Source organism: Gallinula chloropus (genome assembly GCF_964237585.1).
Source record: "Gallinula chloropus genome assembly, chromosome: 2".
In the NCBI taxonomy this organism is placed as follows: Eukaryota; Metazoa; Chordata; class Aves; order Gruiformes; family Rallidae; genus Gallinula; species Gallinula chloropus.
The window spans coordinates 157,517,891-157,543,614 of record NC_140086.1 but is presented as its reverse complement, the minus strand read 5'-3'; the positions used below and the strand labels follow the sequence as shown (position 1 = coordinate 157,543,614).

The 25,724-nt window shown below is 41.2% G+C and overlaps 1 protein-coding gene across 4 annotated transcripts in view; it reads left to right on the top strand.

Annotated features, from left to right (window-relative positions):
- The window catches only part of SCN5A (sodium voltage-gated channel alpha subunit 5), a gene marked incomplete at both ends in the record, with an annotated part of 175,248 nt that overhangs the window by 112,249 nt on the left and 37,275 nt on the right, over positions 1–25,724 (top strand). For 2 of the 4 annotated variants that reach the window (XM_084260116.1, XM_084260114.1), the window contains 3 exons: positions 7,708–7,854; positions 14,613–14,733; positions 23,683–23,837. In XM_084260116.1, the coding sequence (XP_084116242.1) occupies positions 7,708–7,854; positions 14,613–14,733; positions 23,683–23,837 (423 nt within the window). Of the gene's footprint in view, positions 1–7,695; positions 7,855–14,612; positions 14,734–23,682; positions 23,838–25,724 lie in introns of all 4 variants that reach the window. The other 2 variants (XM_084260115.1, XM_084260113.1) reach the window with 2 other exon arrangements.

Here is a 25,724-nt window from a genome sequence, read left to right as displayed (position 1 = left end):
GTAATGCCCTTTCAAACAGTATTTATACCCTGTCTGTTTTCAGTTCCAGTCTGTAGTCCACATTCTCTTTTAGTGCCACTGGATAAAATACCTTTGAAGTCTGTTGATGACTCCCCAGTTCTTACTGGTAGAAGAGGGAGCCTACGTGTACATATGCATGCAGCACAGAATAAATCTTCCAGCATTCTTCCTGTCAGCTTTATTTGGGCCCATATTTTTCTGATGATTAAGTAAGATAGCAGGGGTTTTTTTTTCATTATTATTGGACAAGCAGTTTGCCTGGATTTCTCACTTTTTGAACTGTATGTTTTGGTTTGCATTTCTTGAAAACTGCATACAGCTCAATTAATCATCAATTATTTGCAGCAATAAAATAGAATATTGCTGTATTTATTACCTTTTGAAGAAGAGCAGCAAGGCCATTAAGATAAAGGACTGCAAATTGCAGCAGCAGATTTTAAGCACCTATGCTTGCATCTTTGCCTTTACATATAGAGAGTTATTTGCATTTATTTTGTTTCAGTACGATGGGGCAGAATGAGAAGACACTATGCCAGATCTCTGCTGACGTGATTAGAGCAGTCACACTGCAAACAAAGGTTTTAGGATGCTTATTCAGTATGAGGTGGCAGGGAAATATATTTGTCCACAGCATAATGCCTAAGGTGCAGAAAACACAGGGAGCTGATGGAGGAGAGAAAGAGGAGGGAGGGAAAAGAAAAAAAAAGCAAAGCAAAAAAAAAAGCCTGGCATTGAAAGAACCGATATCAGGCGTAGCGGACTTGACAACATGCATTTGGACAAGTGCCCAGACCATGGACAACGTGTCAGTCACAGCCCACTGGGTGCCATTTCCCAGTATCCATATCCCTCCCTGGAGCAAAAGGCTGCCCAGAAATGAGCATTTCTCACTGTTTCTCCCTTTGGTAAAAGAAAATGTCGACATTTAACATTTTGGACAAAGTGAACAGTAGCCAGTTCCCCAACAGCTCCTGTGCCAAGTGAGACAGTGCATGTCTGTGTGTGTGTGTCTGTCAGAGGGTTGAAATGACTTGCTTTAATTGTGGTCTAAAATAACAAAATTTAAAATAATGATTTGTTTTGCTGCTGTTGCCTGTAATAATATGAGATCCCCCTAATGATCAAAATATTAACGCCTTATTTGGGTGAAAGGTTCCAAGTTATTTCAGGCACTCTCAGTCATTGCACTTTTGAGGCAAACTTCCAAAATTTAAACTTCCATTGGAGGAACCCATTAGTTTCAGTTCTTCGTATTATACTGTGGAGAGATCCCAATTACCAAAAGAAACAAAGTAGATTGTGATTAAACTTCAAAACGCAATTTAGCAGAAGGTATGGGCTTGAACTCCGAACAATGAACACTTATGAAACACTTTCACTGCCTATTTAAGCCTATTGAATTGATAACAGGCTAAATTAACTGTGGCAGTCCATCTTTTTGCCAAGTTCTCCCACTTAGACTAATTTTAAGAGTCAACCCTTGGAATAATGAATCTGCGTTTTATTATGGGCAGTGTGCTGCCCAGTGTGGGAAAAGAGCTTGGGCCAGCAAGGCAGAAGCCATTAGAAAGAACACGCCTTGTTCCTCTGCGGCCAGAGTTCAAACGCTTAAAATGTTGTGGATTAATCCAAGAAGGAGCACTGCTAAGCTGGTTTCCCTCCTCGAAGGAGGATGTTTGGCAAAGCACCCAGTGCTCGTGCGGCTCGAGCAGTTAGTGGCTGTGGTGATGTTTGTCTGGCAAAGTTCTAGTTCACCTTTATTCAAAATGAAAGAAAACCCCAGGGCAGGCTGATTCCAGGGGAGGTTTTGCTGTTAACAGCATCTGCTGAACAGCTGAGGTTTCTGGCCAGCCTTACCCTCCACCATTCTGCATTTTAAAGGCCAGATTCTGGTATTTTCTTCCAGCTAATTACTCATGGGTGCATTTTCTTCTAGGGCAAGTGCTACATTTTGCTTCCAAATACCCCACAATATTTTTTGGGGGGAGAAGAGGGGGTGTTTCTGAGGCCCACCAAGAGGACAAGTTCTGTGTTTAGCTACATAGGCGTAAGTTCAAACCACAATGGCATTAACTCTGACAGATGATAGCTCAATTGGAATCTCCCTTGGGACCTGTGGATGCCCAAGTGAGGGGCATCATTTAGTCTACTGGTACATTCACAGCCTGTGCTGCTTCTGAACTCAAAGACAACTGTGACTGACTTGTTTTGCCCATATTGCTCTCCATATGCATGGGTTAGTGATTTGGTTTTAATAAACAGGGGTCCCATAAAGTCATCCAGAAAAAGAAAAAATAAAAAAATCCAGATGGATTCACATGGTAAATACAAGCAAAACCTTCTAATTCTGATGCTTGACCGGTCCATTTGCACTGGATTGTTTCTGGCTTTTGCATAGATGACTAGGAAGAGAAAAGACTGGGAGGAACAAAAATTGGTCTACGAAGCTAGTGTGATGTCTGGTGGTTTCTGTTGAAGTGTAGTGATGGACCAGGTGGCATAGGATGGAGAGTGGGGGTGACGAGTCTCAAGTAACCAGGTTTGGAGTTTCTCTTTGCAGTTTTTATACCCTCTCTGAGGAACTGCCAAGTCTTAAATTCTGAGCATGTGTTGCAACCTTAAGGTAGGACTTCACACGCTTCACAACAGTCTCGCAAACGCTGTAGTCTGCTAATAACATGCACTTGTAAACGATCGTCAGGCAGCGTGAGCCCTGTCAGTGCCTTCGCTGTAATCCTAGCGCTGTGCTGTGGTATCGCTCCGGGTTTTCCTCTGATTTCTCATTAAACAGAGTAGCGGCAACCCTGCTTTACAGAAGCAATTCTTCAAAGCGGGTTAGAGAGATTCTTAAATGTGCACACTTAAAATTGACAGCTGCACACCAGCCCCCTTTTGTTCCTAGCAGAGTAAGTGATATTAATCTTCCCCTTCTCGTATTAAGGAAGCAAGGGGATTTTCCTCATCTATCCGGTGATTTTTCTTCTCATGCCAAATGTGAAGAAAGGCAAATCCACTGATTTTATTGGTGCCTCGAGGATTTACATTTATTTGTGAAAGGCAAGAACAAAGATCATAAACGATCTGGTTTGGTACTCAGAACTCATGATCTGTTTCCCTGGTTCGCGGTTATTTATTTCTCTCCCATTTTAGCTCAGATGTTTCAGGGCTTTTCAGAAAGACTAAATACAGCATATCTGAGAATTGTCAGCCCAACAGCTCTGCAGACTGTAGTCTCCTGTTTACTTTACACACCAGACAGGTGCCATGGAGGCAGTAATGCAAGCTCGCCGTATTTCAGCAGCATTGCAATCTGCTTGCTTCTCCACTTATGTAGAGGTAGGATATAAACAGTTCGGTTTTCACGATCATTTACTTCTTGGCTTCTTTGCAGAGGAAGGGTGCCAGTTACTAGATGCAAACTGTTGCTGAGAAAGGATGCCAATTGCTACCAGGCACAGTAATTTTATGAAATCCATAGCTGTCTGCAAGAAGGAACACAAACATCAACAATTACTTTGGAGAGTAAACAGTCCTCTCGTAACTATGTGTGCCACACCGAGGAACTGGGTTTACTACACACAAAAAGCTCTTCAGACTTCTATTATTGTATCTGAAAACTGGCTTTAGGAAGCTTTGCAGGTTATAATGTTTTCATCTATTAAATTACTAATTGATGATCTATTGAGCTGTGTTTCTCAAGGAGGCTTAATTTCATACTGTCAGTCCTCTATGTAAAGCAACGATGTTTCTGTTGCTAGCACCCTTGTCAGCTGATGATGCTTCCTCTGACAAGCCATGTCCTGTGGTAAAGTAGGGTCCCACCTCTATGGCCAAGCATGTGCAGACTTGGGGAGGGTGTGCTAGGGAGAGCCTCCACCACTCTGGAATGTCCTGACAATCTAATTCCTGGAAAGCAACTGCAGAACCTGGACATCCCTGAGATCCCATTAATATCTCAAAATTGGTCTTCAAATAGACAGAAGGATGCATGAACCCAGCAGGGAGCAGAGAAGATGATACCTAGGGTTGAAGCTTCCCATTGCACCATGGACTGAGCAAGGGCAGTTTGTATTTGCGCTGTGCACCAGAAACAGGGGATACCCAGCACACCTCATAAAGTAACTTAGATCAACTATATCCTGCCACATCCATCATCCTCACTTGCTGACTCTGCAGTGACAGTTACAAGAGGGGAAGGCCTCCAGAGCCAATTCCCATTTTTTGCCTCCCCACCTGCTTAGGAGAGGAAGCTTCCTGCTATCAAAGGCTTTGCACGTCTTCTTTCCCACAACAGCCGCGGCCAGGGAATCGGGGAACAAATGTTACAAACTAGGGTCATGATCTAGGCAGTGAGTGAAGCATCAGGAGAACCCATTTGAGCTGATCACCCTCTGAAAGACAGGTCCTGGGATCCTCTTTCTAAATTTGTTCGCACAGGATGGAAAAAAATGGTATTTCCGTGGGGAAGGAATAAAGTGAATCCGTGCTGATGACAGGTATTTGTCTTGTTTTGCCAACAGCAAGTCCTCTTTCCAAAGGAGTGGCATTTGCACTAATCCCCATTTGAGCCTGAAACAATTAGCCGATCTGTGCTTTTCAGAGGCAGAATGCAGTGTGGAGCCTTTGTATTTATTTGTGTCAGCAAACAAGTATGTGGGTCCGTGCACAAACACACTTGAGATGTCACCCAGATTATGCTCTATTTTCAATCTGGTTGCTGTTTTTCTGGTGCTACAACTGACCTGCGGCATGCAAGGGGACAACACTGAGTCCTTCCTCCTCCATGTGCTAATTGCTGGTGCAGTATTGGCAGATCACCTCTTTTTAGGGCCCAGATCAGAGCAGAGGTGAATGAACTCTTGGTGTGTGCTCTAAAGGAGCTCAGGTCTGTCCTGGGCTCCCAATCTCTGTTTGCATGCGCAAAGTTTTTATATCACTGAATGGCTTTACTTTATAAATTATGAAAACAACCAAATCAATAAATATTAACATAATGTGTATTGCCTTGGCAACATGGCACTTGATACAAAAATTAAAAACAAATTATATAAACCACCCACGGTGGGGAGCTTTACAGCAGATAAACCTGCTGCCGTTGCTGCCAGAAGAACAAATCATCTGGAATCAGAACAAAAGCAAACAGTCTGAAGTTAAACAACATAAACCAAAGGCACCTTTCCTCAGATGGGTCTGTGCTGATCTTCAGGATCTGTGTGCTGGAAATGCGACTGCTGCATCTCATGAGAGTGGCTTACCAGGGCTGACATCAGTTGTTTGCCAAAACTAAGTTGATTCCCTAATGCTCCTGTTGAGATCGCTCCATAAAACCAGATTGTTTTGAAGAGTCTATTTCTCTTAGACATTTTCTCCCACCTTACAACTTGCAGTACCAGCCTGAAAAGACACGATGATGAACCAAATCTTTGACTGAGTACAGGAGCATGTTGTCCCTGTTGGATAATTTGCCAGGATATATTTCATTAGTTTTAATGAATGTTAACTCATCGGATACTTGATGCAAGTATAATTTCTGGGTAGTAGCTGGGTGCCCATTTCCTGGAGTTTTAGTCTCTAGGAAAGTGTTGTGAAGGCTTGGTTCCACACAGAGGGCTTAGCAAATAGAGAACTGGCACAAGTTTGGCATTTGACTTTAGCTTAGCGCAATAATTCGCTTAACAACTTGCGTATTCGTCAGATCAACTGAGTTACACAGTCTGTTCTCATACACTGCAGAGTTCCTAATGAATCCCAGAGCACAACCTTTCTGCATAAATGAACTTGAGATGTCACCTCCGATCGCACTGCAGTTTTAACACGAAACAATTGTTTCTGTTGTTTTAGTGCTATAACCAATATCATGCCATTAAGATTACTTGGTACTAAGTTGTATGCACATTGCATTAAAAAAACTCCTTTTTATGGGCGAGCGCCTTACTTGTGCACACGTTAGCCTCTCCCCTGAATATTGCACAGTTTCCAATAGATGTGCCTTAAAGACTGTCAGTTTTTGACAGGGATGGAACTGTAACTCGATGGTTATGGAGCAGTCTTTGGCCTGTGAAGATCAGGGCTAAACTGTGCTTAGAAATTGTATATAATACATTCTTATGCAGAGGCTACAGGCTTGGACATGCATAATTTAATTTATTAAAGTTAGAATATATTTTAGACCACATGCCCTCTGAAGCAGGAAACAAGTAATTTGATTTTAAAATAATTTGCTAGAAACACAGAACGACATTTGAAAGGACTGGTACAAACCTGACAGTCCGAAAGTATTTATACGGAGAGCAATTTGCTTAACCAACTGCTTCCTTTGTGTCATCTGTTCTTTCAGATAGTTATATTTGGAATAAAGTGTTTTTCTGCTCCTGGTACCTCTTGAAGGACTTCCTGTGGTGTTGTGGCTTTAGAACTGAGGCAGGGAGGCTGTGGTTCCCTGGGGAAGGGAAACTCACTTAATACACGAATAACGTCGAATGTCAGTCAAGCCAAGGGGAAAAAAAAGGTGGACAAGTGAAAGATAAATAGGTTTAAATAATTACTGTTGAAATCCTGTTATGCTTGTAATTTTTTTCTCAGCATGGAAGTCCTTCTGTAAGCAATTCAGTACAACCCTTTGAAACCGGCTAGAGTTTTATTAATATTTCAGTAGCAGCATTAGTAATGGCATGAGTGATGGTAGTGCTGTGATGAGCTATGGAGTTTTCAGAGAAATCCCTGTCTTAGGTGAATCGATAAAGCCGCATTGATGTACACCAGCAGAGAACCCAGGGCCGCCAGATAAGGGACCAACCCTGCAAACGTACTCTGCCATTAGTCCTGGGAGTACTTCTAGAGAGCTCAGCAGCAGTAATCATCACCCCAGGAAGAAGTGGCTGGATTTAATGGCACCACTTATACTAGCTAGCACTGGGTCCAGTCAGATGTGTTTGCAGAAAAAAATAAAATTATTGCTCTGATTCCAGAGTCCATCCCTTTTTAGCCAAGTACTTAAGGATGCGCTCTCCTTTCAACGTGTGGTTAATTCCATTGGCATCAGTGGGTGCAAAGTAGTCTTAAGTGTTTTGCTGAATAGGAGCTGCATACATTTATGTGTTTACCTGCAGTTTTTCCACCTCTACTTTAAGATACCTTTTATCTCTTCTTGTGAACTTTACATTTTCCTCCTCTTCAATCTATGTCTGGTCTTCTCTTGAGCACATCTGTTTCAAGCAGACTTATAGCACAGTGTCAGGTATTGCACTCATGCCTTTCTCCACCGGTAACGCTGAATATCACTGTCTGTTCATGTGACTTCAGAGTACACACCTCAGTTATTCAACTGCATTGCAAGATCCCTTTCATGTGCCTTGGGTCACCAGAGGCAGCCTGTGTCTCAAAACCAGACTCAGAATGGACATCGCAAGTGTATTTCCTCCTGCCCCAGCAATAATAGCTGAAAAAAACTTTGGTCTATTTGTATTTCCATTTTTCTACAGACAGATATCTTGATATATCCAGTTGCTAAAGCTCAAAAGTTGCAGCATAAGCTTACGTTATCTTGTTCCTTACTATTTTCCTTAAGATGTTGTGCCCTGACAAGTATAGTCCAGGCTATTTTCTCTTCTAGCTGGGGAGCTCTCCTTAAGAAATAAGCATGCTATCAAAGAAAAGGAAAATAAACCCATCTAGGATTATTTCCAGCAGGAAAAACAGCTGCAGCTGAGGGGGCAGCGATGCCAAAGCCCAGGCGTCCGGAGTCAAAACTCTGAGATTTGTGAAGAGTTAAGTGAGTTGCACGTGGATAAGCAGTTGAAGGCTGAGCCGCCACCTCCAGTAGGGCAAAAAGAGGTAACAGAAACAACTTTCCTACCTGATACTGCATGCAATTCCTTGCACCAGCTCTGTAGTGCATGTCACCAATTTATGTGAGCTTTATGACTTGTATGGTTTTGTCAAGCGAGAGGAAAGCAATAGTATGTAGTATGCATTACAGTCTTAGTAAGGGAGAGGATTTTGCTATTATAGGAATAATATGAAAGCTTGGAAAGTGCGTGTTATAAATTATGATGGGATTCCAAGAGGTTTTAAAAAAATACGTGTGTGTTTTCCCACTGAAAAGTAGCTCTGAGAGTGGCATCTGCTGACTTGGCAGATTGGTACCTTGGGTTCACCGGAGGGCGTCTGTTATCTGTCACAGATTACCATTTCTTTTCCTGTTAGCACATAGACCTAAGAAAAGCTCAACAATTTAAGGAGCTGACATGAAGGTACTAACTAAACAGTAAGCCTTGGTATAGTTCGGCTGAGGCTGGCCAAAGCTCAACTCACTCATTGTTTCTCAATGTCTACACATTGACATTTATTTTCAGCTTGTAGGATCATGTCCTTAGAAACATGAATACCAAAAATACATGTATTTGTAATGTACACCAAATTACCTCATGCTTTAAATTCCCTGAATCCAACTTGCTGATGTGCTGGGGTTTTTTTCCCATTCAGATTTAGCATTTTCTTGACAATAACGTTTGCCTTTATCAATAGAGACTGATGGATTCTCATCTTTGAAATCAGGAACTGTGGAGTTTAGGTGATGTCCTGGGAGGTTGGGGAACTCTGTAGCTCCTTGAGATTAGAACCAGTGATGCTTTTGAAAGACTGAATTAATGAAAGGGAGAAGATGACACAATATCAACAAGCATCACAACTTTCCCAATGCTGCTATAAAACAGCTGGCAAATTTGTGCCCAGCAGGAGCAATTCCATGGAGAAATCTTGAAAGGACAACAGGAAACAGAGCCACCACAGAGTCAGAACTCATTTTCTCCAGGTCTGCTGATTCATATTGTCATATGGAGTGGAATTTACTCAACTAAACATACACCACTGCACCTGAACTTGTCATCTGCGGCCCTTTTATAGTCAATGAGGATCTGGAGCCAATATAGCTAGATAAATGTGTCTCATCTCTGACTGAAATCTACACTTAAATGAGGTCAGATGAATGAACTGCCAAAACTGCCTGTTTCTCTCGATTGGCTATAAAGGGAACCCAGCATAACTAGGTGAGTTGTACATTTAGGTGAGCAAAATTCCACACACATAACCAAGAAGTCCTCTAGCCATGAAGCATTTCTTTAAGGAGATATCCTTGCCAGAATACTTCTTGGTATATTGAACTTCAGAAAGAAAAAGTCCTGAACTTTAGAGGAAGGAGATTCAAATTTTTGATATCTCAGTTTCAGGAAAAATTTATAGATATATTTACCAAACAAGCCCAAAACTTTAAAAATAACAAGACGAACCATTGTAACTAGGATGAATTAGAAAACTGGTTTTGGAAATTTTTGCTCAGGGGATGAGGTATCACTCTTGATTAAAAGTCTTTTTGAGATAAATAAACCCTGTGATCCTAAAATGGAGGCTGGAGAACGACATCCTTTTTTAGTGCTGTAACGAAATGTCATGATAAAAGAGGAACATACTAGCCCTGATATATTCAGTAACATTGTGATAAAGAAATAATCCCCATTTCCTCCCTCAACTTTCAAAGGGTCCTGGAACATAAATGTCACCTTTCTATAGTAGAGTATAATTGATTCTATTTGCGGCTGCTTAGAAAGAGGTGGAGGAATATGGCAATAATCCAGGGATGACTTGAAATCAAACGGAAGTTCACATGAGGCTATGAATACCAACATGAAAGAGCAAAGCCCAAAGGATGCTATTTTTGAAGGCCAGATCTTGCATGGACATTACATACTTAAAGTCCTCCTATTCAAAAGTAATCTTTGTGCCGGCGCACAAGGACACGCTAATCATCTTTTTGATGAATGTCCCAAGAACTTGCGACTGACCAAATAAAGCCAGCAACTGTGAGGAAGTAACTTCATGGATTTGGTATGCCCAAGAGGCAGGGCTTTGAGTGATGCAGTCAATAACAGGAAGCATGGAATGTGTTGTGAATAAAACACTGTTGATGTTAGTAAAGGATACATTATATGATTAAAAATTCATCCTATATAATTCATCAGAAAAACATGGTAGAAGCAGAATCGTTGGTGTCACAATGGTTAAGACCTCAGGGAAGAAACTGGTTTATTTCTCTGCCAAAACACTGCCCCATAAAATATTTTTACAGCTTTGTGGAATCTACCTTTAAATGTATCAGGCAACTTAGACTTCATTATTTACCAAATAAATAATATTATTTTTCTTTTTGTCTTTCAAAGTACCATTTCATTATTTTCTTTTATCAATTTTACCTATAATTATCTTTTTATTAATTAATATCACTTAATTTAATAGACTGTTGTGTGCTTTGTTTTGGCTTACCCGCTCACTCACACGCCACTTTCATTTAATTTGATTTCATTACTTCTTGTAAATTAGTATCTCTGTGCCCTTTATCTGACTTTTTTTTACCTCCTTCTTGCAACTCCCTCAATTGTTTCTTTTTGGAGTTGTATTGCCAAAAGAGTAATCACAACATTCCAAACACATCTTCCACTGGACCATAAAGAAAGGAAATAGTATCTCATTATCTAGACATGATGCTCTCATATTAGTTTACTGCATTGTTATATCCTACTGCAAAATCATGTCTAATTCTTTAATGTTCCTCCAGGTTTTCAGGATTTCCATTAAAATTTTTCCTGGAACTCTCTCTTTAGCACTGTTTTGAGACAAGTCCTATTTTGCTATATTCTCTCCGTGGTTCACTTCTCTTTTCCTTTCTGCTTCCTTGGTTTCAATACTCTCCAATTTAATGTTATCAGCTAACATGAGGATTATATTGGTCAGCACCTCTTCTATATCTTTAGTGAAGATAATGCTGACTCTAATCTCTACATATCTCCTCTGAAGACAAAGTTTGTGTTATACTTGGGTCTTTAGGATGGCTTTTCTCCTCATAGCAATGGGTGAATCCAAGCCAATTACACTCTATTTTGAAAGTAGACATTTCTATAATAGCCATCCAGATATTTTCTTAAGGTTTATATATCATATGTCAAGTTGATAGAATAAGTCTGTGATCTTCAGAAGTGAGGGAGGGAGGAAACCAGATAAGAGAGTTAAGCCTTGAGCAAACATCAACTTTCAATGAGATCTCAGCATCTCACTCCTAAAGGGTTTCTGGAGGACTCATTCAGATCAATTTGCCACTAATTTACCACACAAGAAGTGAGTGTGCAAACCCTGTGTCGGTACTTAAAACATCGACTACGTCCAGAAACACATTAAAAACATTAAAAACTACCCCCTGCAGGTATTTATGTACCAGTTGGGAGGTCTCCCAAAGTGGCTTCTGGTGGATCCCATTGTCTCTGCCTCCACTCACTTATTCCAAGAGAGAAAGAGGAGATTTTAATTTTATTTTGTCCTTTTTGCCTTCTTTTGCACTCTTTGCACCCGTGCATGGTCCCTTAACATACAGGAGAACCACCTCACTGCCTTTACATCTCTGTGACATTTCTCTCTGAGAAAGCACTTTCAGTTTCTCCTTTGAGTCTCTATTTAATTTACTTTAATCACATGCTACAGCAAGCGTTTAGTGATCTGTGATTCCCATGATTATTCCCTTTTCCTCTTCTCTAAACTCAGTATTGTGTTTATTTATTGCTGCTCTCCTGGGCTGTTTCCAGTTTTTCTTGAGCATTCAATACTGATTGCTAATGGTGTGTTAACTTGGTGTATCTGATCCCTTTATGCCATACCAAATCTGCTGATTTGCATATGTTCCTGGCTTTCTAGATATTTCTCTATGTGCATTTGTAATAATTCTAACAGGCTTCCCCTCCCCTCTGCCTCTTTTTATTGATTCCCTTGTTGGATTCTCTCAAAAAGAGCATCTTTTCTTAGCCAACTGAATTTTGAGTAGTTACATCTCCCTCATCAATTATTATTATGTCTCCAGCACTTTTCTTTCCATTACTGCTTTCATGAAAACTTTCTTAATCCTTTTAACCTTTCTGGCAAAGAGTAACCTCTGCTTCTTTCCCACAAGCTTTCCTAATCTTTCCCTCCTCTCTCATACATATGGTTCCTTCTTTTCTAGTCCCAGTTTGCACCCTCAAACCCGTGTCTAGTGTTTTCTGACTCCCATGTTTGCTGCCTCTTCTTCTTTGAAGGCTTTTCAGAAGAAATCCTGTCTTGTCTTGCATGTTCCCCATCTCCCTTTGACGCTGATGGATTCTAATATTTTCTGAAAACTCCTCCTGATAAGTAACTCTCAAGATTTCTTGGTTCTTTAAGATGTTTCATTGTAGACTGTTATAATTGCACCTTATTGTGTTCTGTGAATTTCCTGACCTGTCTCTGCTAAATACAGCTCTCTCATTGACAACGCTATCGAGCTGACATTATTCTCACAGTTTTCTTTCATTTCTGTCTGTTGGTAAGAATTATATCCAACCAGGATACTTTTCTCATTGGAATCCCTATTTTCTACATCCTACAGCTGTCTATGATTTAGGACTATGATTTAGGACTATTTTAGTGATCTGTTTTGATGTCTTCATAACAGAATGGCTAATGATTAACTGCATTCCCTAAGGAACAGTATCAGAAAGTTTGGACTGTGCTAAAACTTGGTATGACTTTTTTTTCTACCATCATATACCATTGGTAGTCTGTAGAAAATGGGCTCTGTACAACAGCTGCATTCTAAATATGGATTTTTTAGAAGCTTTATCCATGTCTTTGACCTGTGCTTTCTGTTCTAGCTCTCTTTTTAAAAGGTCTCTTCTCGATTGTTTGCAGTCCTTTTGAGTAGAGCATTAAAGACCCTAGCCAAACTATGACCTTCTGGATGCTGCAGCTAATTGCAAACAAGTAGCTTCCATCCCTGCTTGCAAGCATTGCTGGAATGTTCAGTCTTGCTCATTTTACCCCAGGTTCAGCGTTTCTTTGAATTCAGCTATAAATTTTGCATTGACTGTGTCTACTGGAAAACAGAGGGCCCATTTTCGCATTAATAATAAATATATAAAGCTGTACCTATTCTCTAGCCCCCTGTGCCTATTCTCTTAACTCCATCACCATCTTTATCATGAAAATAATATTTTATGCATACATGCCATCTCTCATATAACACACGCGGTTTAAAAGGATGGGTAACTATTACTGTCCTCATTTTTTCATATGAAGACAGTAGTATTGCACAAAAAAGATTTTGGCAGGTGCTCAGAGAACAGAATAAGACAGTTAACAAATAGCCCACCTCTCCTGGCTCCTGGCCATAGATATTTTGCATTGATAGGACTCGTAGAAGATACCAGCTTTGGTGTTGCATACCTATGTCAGACAGTGCTCTGATCCAATCAGAAAGAAACTTGGAGCAGTGCTAGGCAAATCTCAGATCTTTCACTTTTGTGACCAAGCTGAACAATCAAGTAAGATACAATTTTGGACTAAAACAAACTAGAAATGTTTTCTCTTGTCTAGTAAAATAAAATATGAGTGGGATATATTCCTGTTTTCCTCTACAGATGTTTTGATTCTGTTAAAAGAAAGTTTTACTTGAAACAAAATTTCTAGTTCATATTTCACTGATATATGAACACATTTCTTTCAACAGCAAATTTAGTCAAAATTCTACCTACCATGTAAGATTTTTATCAAGTCCCTGTGCTGTATTTAGCCCAATTTCTCCAATAGCCTCTAAAACAATTTTTTAAGATAATATATTCCCCAGAAAATTTTACTCACATCTACTTCAGAGTTCTTTTACTGCTCTAAATAGATGAGACAACTGATGCTTTAGGAACAGGAATATTCTTGTCCCTGTTTTGCAGTGGAGGATTTAAGAAAGGCTGAATTTAAAAAATGTGCCAAAGGCAGTGGTGTAAAATACTTCAGGTGAGTGATAGAGACCTCTGAAAGGCTTCCTACATCACCCTGAGATGAGAAGTCTATGACCAAAAGGCAAGGGGCCACACCACCTAGAGGGAACAAGTTAGACTTAGATGAGCAGGTGGAAGAGCCCTCTCATATAGGTATGCCTGTAGCATCGTGTGATCGAACCCAGTTGACAGAAAGACTTCTACTCATCTTGGCGGAGAAGCTGTGGCAGCAGGGAGCAGTACATGGTCCTGACTGACAACATATGGATTTCACCCATAATCTGTGGGTGGGGAGCCTCAGGAATGAGGCCCCAGAGGCAGGAATGGAACACAGGCCATCAAAATTCATCCTTCAGTGTTTCAAGAGCTAAGTCCCACTTCTGTTCCCCCCACCCCCACCCCCATCTGAAGGTATGAGCCTTCAGGATGTGCAAGCCTTAAAATCATGAGTGGTTCTGTCATTCCAAGCTTCCACCTACCATTAATATTCAATGGTTATTCACTGTCTTCCTACACTTTGCCTCTCTTCTGTTTTAAAAGGCAGTTTTACGTGTTAAGTTTTTGTTGTTCATATTGATGGGTCAACTGTTAGCTCACCACAGCACAGGCAGAGCTGTCACACCAGGAGTGGGCACTGTGGGAAGTGCATGGCAATGTCTGTCGTGGTTGCTTTAGGTAGGTGGGATATTGGTTAGTGGAATAAAAACTTCCTTTGGGGCGATTGATCAATTTGTTTTCCTCATCTTTGCTCTTGTTGACAACAAGCTTGATGAAATCAGTCTTTCTGAAGGCAGTACAGTGGATTTGACAAATCCTGCAGAACTTCTGGAGCAAATCCCTGAGTTTGCTGAGGAGCTGATGGAGCCTGAAGATTGCTTCCCTGAAGGTAAGGGCCTGCATATTTCACCCCAATGCTGAGGCGAGAAACCTCTTCTTCTCTCAGGGAACATCTTTCCACCTTCACACCATGTTGCTGTGGCTGCTTGCAGTAGTATTTCACTGGATGGACTGCGTTTCTTAGATACTGTAATGCACAAAACACATGCTCTGAATCACTTGTTAACATCAGTCTCTGGATTTTTGAGGTGAGATAAGCCAAAAGCATGGTCTCAGTGGCTGCGCTGCTTCTAATGAGCTAGGCATTTTTCATCATCATGTGTGACAGAAAGGTTTATTTTTAACATTGATTTTTCTAACTTGGCCAATGAAAATTTTTGCTTTCTAATTTGTACACATGATCAAATTTGGTAGGCAACTAACCAGATCAGGATGTTTCTGTTGCTTAAACATATATATAGGCAGTTAACAGAAACTCTCTGCAGAGTTTGTAAGTCCCAGGGAATCCCTACCATTTGTTTAAAAAAAGAGGATTAAGATTAGCATGTCCAGCAACATTCATCTGACCAGGCATGTGTGAAGTAGAGTATTTTACTTGAATATTTTAGATAACAACAATTTACATTTGCATAACTGCCTTTAGTACCCAAATAAGCCAGCATGTTATTATATTTTTAACAACAACGTGCTCCAAAACACAGGTTTAAAACCCAGCTACATCAGAAGATCTATTTTAAAGTCAATCCATAAGGTAAATAACATCTGAAGTAACTTTTTCGGAGTGATTTCTATTCCAAATATTATCTCAGTCGGATTCCTCATTTTCCTTTAAATCTGCATTAGGAAAAATAGGGTTAGCTGAATGATAGTCCATTCCCTTGAAAATTCAAGGATTATTATAAATAAAAACAGAGCTGCTCAGATGGGATCAGACAGAAATGATTTGCTGGGTATACGAATGCCCCTGAAGTCAGCAAAAATGTGCATCTCTATATGTGTGAGAAAGATGATTGAATGAGGTAAAGGAGCCCTGCAGGGCTTACAAATGTCCCTGGGATCTAAACATTTTTTTGGCAGCTCTGCTTAAAAGCGCTTGCCAAAAATTAATGCAGTTGACGGAAGAAAGCATGGTACTATGCTGTAATTATTCTGGCCCATACAATAACATTTTAGAAATTAGATCTGGTGTTTTCATTCTTTCACAATATATTTCTTAACGAGGCTAGTGAGCAGCACACTATGTGGTGCCCTGCAACATGATAAATTATATTATAATTGCTTAAACAAGCCAATGCTGTAAGACCGGTGCTAGTCAGAGGCCACAGTCTGAAACTGTGGTTGGCTGTGATCTTCTTCCAATTTTTAAAAGAAATAAGATGGGCATTACACAACCCATCACTACATTCAGTGCGCTGCCCTGCACTCAAAGCATTCTCAGAGCACTTTGTAATGTGCTCTGTCTTAAAATAACAAGAACTGCCCAAAACTCCATGGTGCAGGACCATGTCACTTTGTCAGACCTTCTCTACTGCTGTGAATGGTACACAGGGTAGCAGTGGCAAGTGGTGCTCTTCTAGATGGGTCAGTGGAAGCTTTAAGGCAGTTGTGAAGTCCATGCATCATCCTGGCAGCAGAGAAATGTTGAAACAAGTGTGTTGTGGGCTGAACCCTAAGCTTGCCCTGATCTACATCCACTCTGCTGGCTCATGCTCCCTTTCCCCTGAGCATCCCTGCTCACGCATTCCTCCTGATCGTATCCCTGATCACAGTCCTCATGGGTCTGGCAAAAATACATAAACCTGACCTGTGAATGTTCACTAATAAAATTTCAAGTCAAAGTGACATACATTGAAAATCCAAATAATTCTTCCTGCAAGGACATTAATGTTTGGTTTTATTTATTCAGGGAAATAAAGTGTTTTCCTATAATGTTCTTCTATTAAAAATACATTCTAATATTCTTACTCAAACTTACTGTTGCAGTTAAACCTCATGCAGTTATCATTTCAGTCTAGTCAAAAAACAATCAAGCAAAAGAGCAACAGTCTAATTAGCTAAGATATGACAAGATTATAAAATACTGAAGTGGAATTGTTGAAGGGCAAGCACAGGGCAAATTTATCTAGTGTTGCCTTTACTGCTTGTAATACAGAGTTACAACAATATTGCCTATATTTGGAAGAATGACCAGCTAATACTTGTGAAAGAAGATTAGGTGAGATGAAGAGTGGAGGGAAGGGTTAAGTTCTTACCCCATTAGCTCACCAGCTATCTGAATTTAAACTATGACATTTCTAAATACACCCAGCATAGGTTGTGTCCTGAACAAATATGTTCCCGATTCAGCCCCCTTTTTCAGATAACAAAGGCAATGAAGATAATGCATGTTCTTGAAATAGTTGCTGAAAGTTTGCTGAGGTCACAGTTTTCCCGGAGTTGGGTGACCCAGATTAGCCATAGGTCATTTTTCTTGGGGAGATTTGTTACTTCGTTATCATCTCAAAATAGCTTTGATTAGGGTCAATGGGGAATATTCTTTAGTCAGGAAATGTGAAGCCAAGGTAGGGTCACAGCTCTGGCAGATAGCAGGTTCTGCTGGGAAAAACCTGATAGACATGGAGACATTGCCAGTAGATGGGAAAGCAACATCTAGGCAATGCCAGCTATTTGGGTATTTTCCCTCCAGATGCCTTGCAACACTCCAGTTCTGTTACCTCCATTGGTATGCGTTCTCTGCATCAAAAATTGCTATCTGGTTGGACATTCTCTTCTGTGTCTTGCAGAAGGTCATCCAAAGAGAGCCCCTTGGCCCCAGCACGCTCCTCTCTCCCTGACCCTAATAGGAGAAAGTTTTCACCGAGTCCTGGAGCGTAATTCCCCGGAGGCAGCCCGCTGGCAAAGCTTTCAATAGAGTATCATCAGTTGGTCGTGCGAGAACGAGCTACCTTGCTCAACGCGCGGTTGACTGCGACTCGTGACACCAAGGGCGCCGGCAACCCATTTTTCATGTGACCATGTAGGAGCAAAAATCGCAACTGGAAAATGCCATGTGCTGCAGTGAAGCTACTCTGATTAGCGGTGGGAGCTGCGTCACGCCCTCCCCCAACCGCAGTTCGCGGCTGGTTAGAAATCAAAAAAGCAGAAAAAAAAAAGGCGCTCAAACAAGATCATGGAACTGAACGGGTCTAAACTGAGCTGTGGGCATGTTTAAATGATGTTTAAAAGCTGAGTAAAAACTAACTAAGCCCAACAGAACATGTTAACTGTCACCTTAGGGGAAAATATCACAAAACAAACCGGAGTTTTAAGGTATCTTTTTCTTCTAATCGCAGTATCTGAGATACAGCATTTTGTTTTCCATCAGGAAGGCCATGCTAGCATTATGTTGTATACAGTTTTCAGACGTCATAAAACTCTTACAGTCCTATTACATGAACAGAATTAACTTAATTTTTGTTGGACAGGATGCCTAGATCCAGCTTTTCCACCCCCTTGCTCAAAGCAGGGCTGACTTCAGTGAAGGACAAGGCTACTCATTGCCTTTATTTCAAGGCTTCACATCATTATTTGTAATGGGCTCTAAGATGATACCCTTTGTAAAGCCTTTGCAAGAGTGAAATCACCTGGCAGACCATGGCTTTATCCAATGCTCTATTGGCAGCACCCACTTGTAGCACACAAAAGACTCAAACCATCATGTTTGTCTAGGGCACCCAAGTGCTGAAGGCAGTGATAGCAGACCTCTGCTGTGTCAGCCCTTGAGCTGCATGGTACAAACTCCAGCCATGCATACCAGTTGGTTACTGGGGCCTGAATATGAGAAAGGGGTTAAATAAGCAGGCTCTGCAGAGATCATGTTCCCTCGAGCATGAGGAGACAGCTGGGGTCTTAGGAAGGGAGTATGACCAGGCTTGCTTTCTTGCTTGAGCACACACAGCTAGCCAGTCCAGTCATTAGACACCCAGCTTGGCAGACAGATATATATTTAAAACCATGTTATGAATACCTGCCTGCTTGAGTTTATGCTGAGGAAGCTGTATTTTCATTATGTCAAACCAATCAATGCTGTAACCAGCATTCAGAGCTAAGCAAAATACTGCTTTGTTCCAAAACTGAATGCCCCAATAATTGTGAATTATGGTGTAAAAGTAGCTGAATTATCACTGCCATTCGAACACAAGGCGCTGGACTTAGTGGACAGGAGAAATTAATTGGGCTTCCCAGTTTACTGAAAAGAATCAGCAGCCCAATGCAGCCAAAACATGATGAATAATTTTATGCAAATTTTAGATGTATATGCTGGCATGGACAAGCAGTGGATTTGTAAAGTCATTCCACATAAGCCTGGAGTTAATAGGCTTGGCTGACATGCATGCAGGGGGAAGTTTTTGCAGTATACCTCCCACATTTACGAGGAGATTTTTTTCCCCACTGCTCCAAGGTAATGCAATCAGGTCTAACAGCTCCATGATTATAATGCACCAGGCTAGAAAATGTGAATGTGGAACCAAAGGAACATTTACACAAAAGGCATTGTAAATTAAATTCCTCCTGCCTTTTTTTTGGGTTTTTTTTTTTTTTTTTTTTTTTGGTAAATGCATAAGAGCTTTCTCTGTCACACCTGCATTTAGGACACATTTCAATCTGAAGTTTGTGATTGTGCCTTAAGATATCCCAGTATCTAAAGGAAAAAGTTCCTTTGTTATAAAAAAAAACCCCACAACCTCAAAATTAAATAATATTGTAATATTGTGGCATACCAATGCATTTAGAAAGATTTCTTGGTAAACAGATCTCTGTTTCATGAGAAAGGATAAGTAATGTTCAAACAGGAATTGAAAACAGTTGTCATTCTTGGACAAGTTGATGACTGATGCAGCTCAGTACAGCTTCACTGATTTACCAGCAAATAACTCAACCCTTTGGGGAAACTTTAAATTCTGTTCTGTTTCTGTTGGACAGTAACCACCTAGCCAAAAGGCCATGGCAGAAATGGGTCAGGTATTTTTCTCAAAAAAGATGTAGCCCAACATGAATTACAGTGGCAAAACGGAGCCCTGACTAAATGACAGGGTGGTCAGCTGCTTCTGCACAACCCGTTCCCTGCTAGCATTGATTTCAGGGGGACAGCACGAATCTATTAGACAAGGCAGTATGACTAACGCTGTTAGAAGAAACGTTGAAGGGTTTCTTCCTACCTTGACACTTGCTGTGCTAAAAGGTGTTAATGAATAGTCATCTTTGTGTGGATAAAGTAAATAGCTTTCAAAACCTGAAGCTGGGCTCTGCTGACCACCTGCTTTGTTGTAGAAGCCAGCTGGAGCTAATGGCTGCTGAGATCCTCACCAGGTCATGCCTTAGACACATCAGAATGGTTTTGATTTCACAGAAATGGAAAGAAAAAAACTTGTTAGAATGCCGAGCAAAGTCATGTAAACTTTTCTGTTGGGTTATATGAGGCTTCTAAGTCAGCACTTAAGCTTGGGTCGAGGTCACCAGAACAGTAGGCTACCGGCATTACGAGACAGTCCAGCAAAGCACAGGCACGAACTAAGAGTCAGTGAGGGAAATCAGAATATTTTAAATTGAAATAGAACTTTACTGATTCGTTAAAAGACCTGTGTGTGGTCAGTTGGGTTTGGGGTTTTTTTTCCTTACAGTTTTCTTTTTTTTCTGTTTGATTTATGAATAGTTAAAAATAGCATTTCATCTGAATTGCAACCAGCATGATTATTCACGGAAGTGCTACTTGACATTAGTAATTGTATCAGAATCTGGTCTAAACATTTCTGAATTGGGCCCAATCAAAAGCATGGGATTTAATAGCGCTGTGATTTTGGGCTGACTCATCTGAGAAGCTATTTTGGATTTTTCAAGGTATTACTGTCAGTAACTAGGACATTTTTTTTTCAGATCGTAATTGCACGAAAGCCATCAAAAAGCATTAAAAAAAAAAAAAAGATTAATGGTCCTAGCTGGCTTTCTGTCTTTAAAAATACCTCTCTGCACCTGTAGATTATCAGACAGAAGCCGACTGAATCAGCAATAGAATGGTTTTACCATTTTGTAAGTATTTTCCATCACAAATGAAGTGACTTTAGATCTCATGCTGACCTGCTTGTTATTTAATTTGAAGGTGATCCCCTAATTTTAGCTGTGCCTGGGCTAATTAGGTAATCACATAGGTTCCCTGTGTAGTGGAAAGACAGAGGCAGACTCCTCCAGGGAATGATTCATCCAACTGTATTATGGTGGGGAAAACCACTTCCTGGAACATCCTAACCTTTTCCAACCGTACTTACAGTGCATTTCTACTCTGTAAGAGCATGACAGAGCATGTCATGCCTGCTACTAGCTGAGCCTGGGCACTTGTCTCAAAGACTAAAAAACTATCCATCTGGGAAGTAACAGGAGAAAAGAGGGAAAAGTTTCTGGACAAGCATTTTAAGTAAGAAGAAGCCTGACTGTTTTTCCAAATTGAACAAGGTAGGCTCATGGAAGGTTTATTCTGCTAAAAGTGGTTACTGCCAGTACAAAGGGGCATTTCTGGGTAGCACAAGAAATCCATACTTAGGTTGTGAACAGCCTACCCATTAGTCTGATCACTTGACAAATGAGGGATCTGAGCCCAAGTCTTTGATCTTCCTGATCCAAAGCTGAGGTGGCAATGAGATGGCTGATGTACCTGTGTAACAGTACAGAGTGTGAAATAGATAGCCAAAAGCTGTTAATGTCCATACAAGCTGTGGGGAAAGAAGTAGCGTAAGAGTTTTCTGGCAGCATCGCTAAGAGATACAGTGATAGCCCCCTCTGTCGTGTCATGCTGGTGGGATTACACTGCATGGGCATCTCTAAGCAGAGCTGCCAATGAGTATGTTACCTCAGGGATAATGGTACCATGCAGTATTTCATGTGTGAAGTCTGTTCCATGTATCCACTTCCTAAAATACATCCAAATCACACACACTAACATCTCTGAGGTTTTGGTAAAAAAGTGGTGACTAACATGATATCCTTTTATCCCTCAGTACAATTTTTTGGGTTTCAGCATTGAAATGATTAGAGAGATAAAACTTTCCTTCACTGGAGTGGTACCTGAGCTACAAATAGGCAGAGAGATGATCCTTACACTTCTAACTTCTCCCAGCATTATGCCCTTCTCAAATAGTTTAATAAACTCGTGTATTTCACCTGACACCAGAATTTCTATGAGTTCCAGAATGCAGTGGTAAGGTGGAAACTGGTGTGGGTCTGTCTGATGGGGGCAGTTAGAGGACAGTTAGTTACTTGCATCACAGTGCCATTACCTTTGTGTAAATAGCTTATTGTTCTGTCACATCCCTACCAAAACTTCATAAAGCCAAGTGCATACACCGAAGGGCAATCATCTCAGAAATGTGGGAAAAAGGGAGCTCTGGGAACAGTTCATGTATAAAACACAATAGTCACATCCTACTGTTCTGCTGCTCCATAGAAAGGGTGTAGAATAGTAAAAAATTACAGAAAATGACCACAGCAGACTGACTGAGCAGCTCTCGTCCTCCTGGCAGAGCCTGCTGCCAGCATAGACCCACTTCCAGCTGCTTGGGAATCCCGGCATCCTGGGAGTTGCACTTGATCTCCTCACACTCCTCACATATCACATGCAGCTCAAGCGCCTCAGTTATGCCACCTTGAATTAGCAGCATCTGCTGTCTGCGTAACCTTGGCACTCACCCTCTTTCCTTGCCCAGCCTCCTTGCCTAAATATTATTTCTACTTGCAATAACATTGCATTACATCACCATAGTGAGATGTCTTCTCTTGTCACTTCTGAGCAGTTGCTGTGTACTTCAAGACATGCTAGTGACCTTGGCCACCTTTCAGCTATGGAAACAGTTGGCCTGTCAGGTTCTTTTTCTCATGATGGGACCAATAAAGCTCCATAGCTAAGTCTCCTTCAATACAATACATGGATTAAATGTAGGGTTAAAAACTTGTTTTTTAGAAATAAAGTACTTTCTGAAGGTCATTCCTATCAGCAAATGTGAAATTTGAGTTAAATTATCCAACAGAAGGCTGAATAGCCAACCTGGAAAAAGACAAGTCAGGGTTACCAGGGTGTCCTCTCACACAATTTGAGTTCATGGCCAGCACAAAGCAATGCATATGGTACTTTTCGAAATGGGTATGATGGATCTGTCCATTCCCAATGAAAAAATCCTTTTGCTATAACAAATGGATGTTGCTAAGACAACTAAAAATGGCCATGGTTTTGCCTATCAAGATTCATGTACAGTCCCCATTACTACCACAACGTTTAACTATTACAAAGTCAGAAAGTGTTATGAAGTACCAGTGGGGAACCCGCTGTGGACAGAGACTAGATATCTACATTTCTGCTGACATCAGAGGGCATTGAAATACTTAAATACCTTCCCAAAGTTGTTCCAATGCCTTGTTTAAGCCCAGGAAAGTCCAAGAGATCAAAATCTGTTCCTGCTTTTGGCTGTCTCAGTCTCTTCAGCGTATTGGTCCCATCTGCACTGCAACACCTCCTCCCCTCACCTCTCATTCAACAGATTGCCACTTTTAATAAGTAATTCTAGTGGTATTGTAATGCCAAGAAAATATCCTTCCTCCACTCAATAGGATGTGGAAACTATTGGTAATACCCTACAAGAAGCATTAGTCCTGATCAGTGCTGCCTGAACTCCACTAGCAGAATGGGATCGACCCAGGGCACTGGTGACTCATGGACAACATACTCTGTATCATAAAAATAATTGGGAGAAATCACTGGGTCACGTTTTAAGTGCTTTTTAATGGGTTTTTTTCCAATGGAGTGAGAGGGAGAAAAGGAAAGCAGAGCAGAAGTTGGTAAGAAAAGCAAGGTAGGAGAGACTTTATGCAGAATTTTCTTGCCAGAAGAAATCATGTTTAGCAGTGCCTTATTGCAGCTTTAAGAGTTAAATGGGCTTTTCTAACAATTGCTTTGTTTCCTTTCATTCCTTTACAGTTTGTGTGCGATTCTTCCCATGCTGTTTAGTGGACATCACAAAATTTCCAGGCAAAATTTGGTGGAGACTTCGGAAAACCTGCTACAGAATTGTCGAACACAACTGGTTTGAAACTTTCATCATATTCATGATCCTGCTGAGCAGCGGAGCCCTGGTAAATGCTACAGAATTTCCTAGCTGGTTGAAAGTGGGTCTGGGTCTCAGGGAAGGTGTTCTCCAGTTAGCTCTCTCTAAAATCTTATGAGCTACTCAATTCTCCAAGCAAAGTGTTTTGGGGGCTAAAATAGGTCTTCTGCTTTTCTGATTTCACCTGCCTTTACCATATGGGGGAGAACTTCTGTTACAGCAATCAATCATGGTGTGCAAACATTTTGAAAAGCAAATCTGTAAGGAAGCCGTTGTGAAGAAGTATCCCAGAACCGCTACTTCAGTGTCCTGTAACCACTCCGTTGTAGTTCCCCTCTGGAGGCTTGTATTTTGCTCCAGGGATGTAGCGATTTCCCTTCCCTTCCCTTCCCTTCCCTTCCCTTCCCTTCCCTTCCCTTCCCTTCCCTTCCCTTCCCTTCCCTTCCCTTCCCTTCCCTTCCCTTCCCTTCCCTTCCCTTCCCTTCCCTTCCCTTCCCTTCCCTTCCCTTCCCTTCCCTTCCCTTCCCTTCCCTTCCCTTCCCTTCCCTTCCCTTCCCTTCCCTTCCCTTCCCTTCCCTTCCCTTCCCTTCCCTTCCCTTCCCTTCCCTTCCCTTCCCTTCCCTTCCCTTCCCTTCCCTTCCCTTCCCTTCCCTTCCCTTCCCTTCCCTTCCCTTCCCTTCCCTTCCCCCCCTGGGCTTTGTGTAGTGATGGCAGCCATCATGCAGTTTCTCAGTCTGGCTTCACAGAGGAGTTTGTTCTCTCTGTGCTCTGAATCCAGTCTGCTGTGCTAGTCATTCATCCACACTTCTTGCTTCCCTCCTCCAGCCCCCACAAGCTCACTTAGAAGAGTTAAGCATCTCTGTTTGAGGCTGCTGCTTTAAGCTCCCATGTGGCACACATATATTTACATGGATCATTTCCATGTGTCAGGAATGTCACTGAAGTTGGTGGGATTTCTCCCAGGTTTTTAGCCAGGTGGAGAGTGAATGGATATATCAAGAGTTCTCCAGGTCTTGTGGTCACTTGTCATCTTCTCCTCTGTGATAAAGAACTACACTTACTAAATTTGCAGGCAGTACCAGCTTTGCACAGGTTAACAGTGTCTTTGTGCAGGTCAGGATTAATTTCAGTCAAATTAATTATTCTGTCTTAAATATTAAGAGGAACATCATCCTGGATAGGTTCCTGCTTCACCTCATCAGGGATAATTACAGGCAGAAAGGCATAATGCAGGATGACCAGTAGTGTGGTAAATTCACCTAAAAGAGCTGGAGAGAGAACAGTGAACAAACAGGATAGAGTGCACTACATCGTACCACTGCACGAAAGCTGAAGACCTCGATGGGCTGTATAAATAAGCATGTTCTTCCACTCCAGTTGGCATCAAGAAGGCCTCAGCTGGAGCACTGGCTTCAGCTCTGGGCGCTGCACTTTGGGAAAGACACGGGCTAATTGAAGAAACTCCAGAGGAGAGCATCACAAATTATCAGTGGCCTAAAAAAAAGGGGAAAACATGGAAGTACTGGGTTTGTGTAGTTTAAAGAAAGTCTCTGTGGGGAGACAAGAAGATGGAAATACATAAATCTTGATGCATAAAGGAAAGGAATGGACTGTTCTCTAGGTCCACTGGGGATAGGCTGAAATTTGACCCAGTGGATTTTACTTCATTATGAAAAGTGAGAGACTGAAACACTTGGATAAATAGTTGGCTGCTGAAAATTGTCATGGCTTTGCTGAAATCAATGGAGCCTGACAGGTTTTGCACCAGCTTGAGGATCAGCATGTTAATTTTTTGACACATTTTAAAGGGGGCATCTAGCTCGCTATAATATACTCCAGATGAATACACTTCCTTACATATGTAATTAAAAGTGCCTTGGATACTGAATGCTGTAGTATAAATGTCACTTAATTT